General features: G+C 36.7%; 1 protein-coding gene across 1 annotated transcript in view; it reads right to left on the bottom strand.

Annotated features, from left to right (window-relative positions):
• The window catches only part of LOC127941289 (collagen alpha-1(XXVII) chain A), a 56,259-nt gene extending 52,884 nt beyond the window's left edge, over positions 1-3,375 (bottom strand). Inside the window, exon 1 of the mRNA XM_052536209.1 lies at positions 2,987-3,375. Coding sequence (XP_052392169.1) covers positions 2,987-3,039 — 53 coding nt within the window. The 5' untranslated portion in view covers positions 3,040-3,375. The remainder of the gene's footprint in view (positions 1-2,986) is intronic.
• Between the last annotated feature and the right edge of the window lie 3,260 nt (positions 3,376-6,635).

Genomic DNA, 6,635 nt, shown 5'->3' with positions numbered 1-6,635 from the left:
GTGTGTGTGTGTTTCACAGCTGAACGTGCAGAAAATGACTAATGTATGTGTCAAGTATCTCTTGAGACACATAAACACTTTGCAAGCAGATTTAGAAGAGAAGAAAACTAGTGTATGTCTGTGGGACTAACTTAGTAATAAAAAACTTACTTAAAATAATTTAAAAAATGATTTAACTATTTCTGACTTTTAATTCTCACAATTCTGAATTTATATTAAAATTCTGACCTTTTTTCATCCAATTTGGAAATAAAAAAGTATAAACTGTCAGTTTATATCGTGCAATTTTGAGGAAAAGTAGAAACCTGTGAGGTAAAACGTTGCAATTACCTTTTTCACTCATTTATTCCATGCCGGGAACAAACTCCCATTCAAACTTGACCGCAGAAATGAGTCAATTCAGACTAAACTTCCATTCCAATTTGAAAAACAATCAAATAAAATAAATACTCATTATAATTAGTTTACATAATATAAGATTATAGTCAATGCAATTCAAGTAAAAGTGTATTTGTGGTGTCAATAGTACATTAAGCTCTCAGGTTTCCCTCTTCCAGGCCTACACAGTTATTTAGTGAGTGGAATTTTCTCAATGGTAGCAACCACATGTACACACAAATGTGTAAACTCACACACACTAACACACACTATGTACACAGACGACTAAAAAGCCCCATCCTTGCATACAACAACCCTTCTCTTTCTTTCTCTTACTTCAGTAATAGAGTAGTGGAAAATTCCTTCTGTTTGACACACAGTAATGGACATTGATGAGGAAGAACCTGACCCCTGCTCCACAATACCCTCTCTCTCCATTTCACTCAAACACTTAGAGCCAAAATACAAGTTTGTGTTCAAATATTGGAGTATTTAAGCATATTATGAAGTAGACAAGTACATATCTCTCACATAGATGCTCCTAAATGATTATATCCCTGTCAGGGCGTGAGTTGGCGCAATGTAGGGCGCACCCTGGCGGTCAAAGGCGGAAGCGCAAGGGATCCGGCTACAGGCCGCTGACAGGAAGTATAAGGGCCGTCAAAAACAAACGAACAGCGGTAGAGAGTGCAGACAAGACCGCACATGATGCAGCACACACATAAAAATAACTATGAAACTGATAGTTGATCGGTTAATTTCAGCAATGCTAAAATAAAAAGCTATGACACGAAACAGCTGTTGACAGTACTGTGTATCACTGCGCACTTCAGTTTACACCTCAGGGACTAGATCTTTTAGCGGAAGGATAGTACATTTGCTTAATATAATTAGGTTTTATGGAAAATGAATATGATATGATGTGTATAATTGAACAGCATCCCCACACTACAATTTCTGTTTCACATTCAAGTTTCCTAAAAGCTGTTCAAGCGCTTCATGTCCAAGAGTGACTTTCGTTTTTTATTCATCCATCTTAAGAGATATTGTCTAGCTTTCCTGCATCAGATTCGTGCAATGAATTCGGTTATATATATATATATATATATATATATATATATATATATATATATATATATATATATATATATATATATATATATATATATATATATATATATATATATATATATAATTTATTTTTTTTAACTGACATGAACAAACATGCAAAGAACAAAGTCAGAGAAAACTCACTTTGAACTTTTTTAAGTGCAGGCACAGGTTTCAGGGACCTTCCATGAATCTTAGTTTATGATATTATTTACCACTGGCGCATGGGACAAGGGGACAACCCTGTCCCCGCCTCCCTGTTTACATTTCATAACATTCATTAATTTTTTTTTTTTTTTACAATTTAATTCATTCATTTATTCGAGATGCATCCACTCGCGCCACTGGCATCCGCGCCGCGGTTGTGGGTTTGAGGAACGGAAGTCTGTGCGGTTTGCATGGTGATGCTCAGTTGCAAATACAAACACACACACACAAACACGAAAATTGAGGCTATATGAACAGAGGCGTCCAAAAAAACGTCCAAGAATTCCTTGGAGTTTCCACGAGCGCACCTCGAATACTCAACAGCCAAGAACCTAGAGTGCGTGTCTCAAGTGCCTAAAAGAACACCGGAACCGAATGATGTTCACGGTATTAACGGTTCTTGCACTCTGCCGCTACACCGGTACTGAATCACAACGCGACCAGTGTAGTCCGATTCAACGAACCATGCGAGTCGGTTCTTTTAAGTGAATAAAAAACACTTGAATCTATGGAAGCGGCCACTGCAAGAATGAATTGCAAATCACTGTTGAACAAGGACCGATTGTAAGAGGCTAAAGACAACATGTAGATAAACAAACAAATGCAAATTCTGTTTAAATAACTGATATTTTAAAATTCATTAATAAATCAAATGTCAACAGGTTGGTTAAAAATAAATATTGGAATGCATGCCAACACTCAAATGAAAACAATCATTAAAAAGCGAGACATGTAGGCTATTATAAATCTGAAATAATGTTATTAAATAGTAATTTAATTTATTTCTCAAATGCATTAACAAGAAATGGAACCATATAGGAACCGGAATCGTTCATAAGAGTGGGGACCATTGCCATCCTTGTTGACAAATAAATAAATAAATAAATGAACCCAAAGACCTTATTCACAGTCAAGACCATTTGCTCTATGTCTGTGCACATAAGGTTTGTATGTAAACTGACCTTGGAGTTCTTGGACCTCTCCAGAAACCTATGCTGCCTGCGCGTAATGATGGTAAAGAGCTGGCTCGAGCGCATCTCTGCTGGTACACCTGGACCCTTTCAGTTAAAGATCTGTTTCTGTTCAGTTCTGAACGCTGGCCAAGCTACACAGGTAGAGCAGCGCGCGAACAAGCGCCCATTCACCCGGCACCAACAAACACACACAAACCCGCGCGCCCTGCGCAAACATCCAGCCACCAAGCGCTCTTTGTGCCCGGTGTCACCGGGGAACGGAGGTAGCCGACCTGCGCGACTGTTGGTACCTCATATGAGGTAAAACTGAAACTTACTTTGCCACCAGACGAGAGGTTCTGCGGACTCTCCTTCGGGTCGCTAAATTCATTTGTATTCATTTGTCCCGGCAGTCAAAATCCTGATCCGTTAATCTGCGTGACCGCGTCGCTGCCCGAGAGCGCGAGCCGTCGTCTCATGCATCGGATAAACCGTTGTGCGGAACCACCATAAATCCCTTCCTTGGAGCGACGGGAATAATCCGCGGGCGATTCTGTCCGGTCCTGCCCGGGTGCTGTAGGCATTTATGCCGGGTTGGCAACAGCTACAGCGGCTCCTGGATGTTTGGTGCTTGGGGGGTTTGACGAGTCAGCAGTGGAAGTTTCATCCTTTTTCCTTTTTTAAATAGCAGTTTGGAGAGCAGCTGTGGCGAGCGCCGGGTGTCGAGTTTCACGGCCTCCGTACATAACGCCCCTTGTGGGAGGGCACACCGGGGCACCTCAGACCCTGCCAAGGTTAGGCTAACAATGGGCTTTTCACACTTCAAGATGTTAACCCAGGGTCAATTTTAAGACAGGATTAACTCTGGACTGTCTTGATCTAGGTTTCAAACTGTTCATGTTTGGCATTCCAGAATTGCTTGAAAAGACACAAACAAGCAAAACAAATGTTAAATTTTTATTTTATTACACTTTATCTATTTGCATATGTCAGTCAATTACAATACATATTTTTAACCCTTTCCACTCAGATGCATGTTCTGGATTTCCAGATTAATATTACAAGTTTAGACGTTCATCCTGCACACAGTGGAAGAAATGTAAAATACTGGTGCAATGTGTAAATAATGCAATAAATTAACTGGAAGGATATCTATCTATCTATCTATCTATCTATCTATCATGGCCTATTTGGTGGGTGGTCTTCCATTAAAAATACTTAATAGTGTGTTTACACCCAGTTTAATAGACAATTAATATACAGAAAATATGATTGATTTGACTAAACTGAGAAAAGCTGGAAGTGAATAGTGAATATCATTGTCTTCTGTAGAGCTGCTTTGCAACACTGAACTCATTTAAGCTGAATATTGTCTTCTATAGAGCTACAATTGAAAAAAAAAGTATTTTTACAAATTGATGATGATTTGCAACATAGTGTAAATATTCAGCTATTGCATAAACTACTAAAATATTCTGACAACTGACAAATATTCACTGGAATAAAAAGTGACAACTATCCTGGTCTTCCCTATTTTAAAAAAACATTAAATTGTTGGACAAGTGCAGCATATAAATGAAGCAACTTCTGATTCCACATCTAATATAGTATTGTTTCTTCAAATTTAGAAGTTAACCTGAAATCAAAACTGAACCTAATTACTTTTGGGGCTGATTCATCGCTCTTCTAAAGAGATTGGATGTCTGTTTCAGTTTCAGATTCTACACCTTTTCTGACACTCACTTCTAGAGTAGGGCTTTAACCTAAAAAAGAGGTGCTAAACTCAAATGAAGAGAACTAAACTTACTTAACCTTGTGAAAAACCTTCAAAACAACTAAATTCCTGATTGCTACCTGCAAAGCTCTGAAATGTGCTCTGTGCTAAATAATTTAACCATGAAGAAAAACAGCAAACATTATCAAGCATTCAGAGTTTCTGTATGGCTTGTTCAGAGGAAAAACAAGTCTGAAAACTTACCACGCAAAGCATTTCCTCTAATTATGTGCACTTTGGATGCGTAACCACCACTTAAACCTGACAATTTGCCATTGGATATTTAGCAGCGTGAATTTAGAGCTTACATAAGTCACTGTAAAGATACAGATTCGGATCTAAATATGGGCCACACACCCACATCCAGACCAGCACACGTCCCGCCCTGTAAACGCAAGCGTATTTCTCCTGTACCACACACTCTCTGCTGCCCGTCAGCAAGAGTGTGTTTTCCCCTCCATCCATCGCTTGATATTCTTTGATGACTCGAAGTCTGCATCATTTGTTTGGTTGTGTATGTCACCAATAGATCATGAAAACACACTAAGCAGACAGGGATGAGGCCACACACCGGGATACAGTAAGATTGAAGCTCCACGTGGTTCACATTAATCCAGACACATGAAAATCGGATAGCTGATCGGTATATATATATATATATATATATATATATATATATATCTATATATATATATATATACACTACATATACTACATATATATATACACTATATATACACTACACACACATACGTATATATTTTAAGATTCTTAAACTCCTAAAATACCTCATATTGAGGCTATAAATATTTTTAAGGGAACGGATCAAAAAAACTGAAAAAAACTGTAATATTGTTAAATATTATTGCATTTTTAAATAATGATTTTCTGTTTTAATATACTTTAAAATATAATTTATTCCTGTGATGTGCAGCTGTATTTTCAGCATCATTACTCCAGTCTTCAGTGTCACATGATCTTCAGAAATCATTAATATACTGATTTATTTTCAATTTTGCAAACAGTTGTGCTGCTTCCTTTTTAATTTTATTTATTTTCTGAACCTGTGATAATTTTTCTGGATTTTTGATGAATAAAAAATTCAAACAAAACAGCATTTATTTAAAACAGAATAATTTTGTAATAATACAGTATTGTTCAAAAGATTGGGGTCAGTGCTTTTTTTCTTTCTTTCTTTTTTCTTTTTGATAGAAACTAATACTTTAATTCAGCAAGGATGTGTTAAATTGCTAAGAAGTGATAGTAAAGACTTATATTATTATAAACTATTTCTATTTTAACTATATGCTGGTTGTATATTAACATAAAATCCCAAAAATTCCATTCAATCGAACCTCAATCTCCGTTTTATCAAAAGCAGGAGACTGTGCAGTGTGCATGTGTATAAAACAAAGAAATACAGATTACATTACTGAAATAAAGCATGTGTGAACTGTTTTGGCTGTTTTTCTGTGTTTTTGAACAATCTGTCATTACTGTGGCAGAAGTGTTGCTTTTGTATTCAAACATCTGTGTAACCTTCTCTGATACACTGTTATTCTTATATCTGAGAATGTTAAGACCATGTCCACAAATGTGGCTAATTTGTCCTGCTAATCCTCTTTATGAACTAATCCATCATCTCACACGAGCCATTTCCCCATAGTTCAAAGGTCATGGGACGGCTTCTTCCAGGCTCAAACGTGACTGGAATACTGCCATGCTGCTTACTGCATACTGAAAAGTGTACAGTAGTAATTGGGGTCAGTAAGATTTGTTTTTATTCCCGGTCAGAGAGCATTTATTCAGCAAAGATCAAATTAAATTGATCAAAAGTGACAGTGAGGACATTTATACGGTTACAAAAGATTTCGAATAAGTGCTGTTCGTTTGAACTTTCTATACATCAAAGAAAAAAGTTAAATATAGAGATTAAAAAATTACCAAAAATTATCAAAATTACCTTTTTATATTGTATTGTCTGTCTATGGAAAAAACAGCATTGTGAGAATTAAACTCAGAATTCTGAGAAACAAAGTCAGAATTGCGATACTCGATACTCGATACTCGATACTTGATACTCGATGCAATCTCGATACTCTGATTTTTTAAAAATTTTTTTAACTTAGTAGTGGAAACAAGCTTCCATAGAGTGATATGTGTCCTGCCTTATATTGCCACTGACTGTAATATTCTGCAAAGTGGTGTAGACT

This window comes from Carassius gibelio, chromosome A21 (assembly GCF_023724105.1).
Source record: "Carassius gibelio isolate Cgi1373 ecotype wild population from Czech Republic chromosome A21, carGib1.2-hapl.c, whole genome shotgun sequence".
NCBI classification, from domain to species: Eukaryota; Metazoa; Chordata; class Actinopteri; order Cypriniformes; family Cyprinidae; genus Carassius; species Carassius gibelio.
This window is presented reverse-complemented; position numbering and strand designations above follow the sequence as displayed.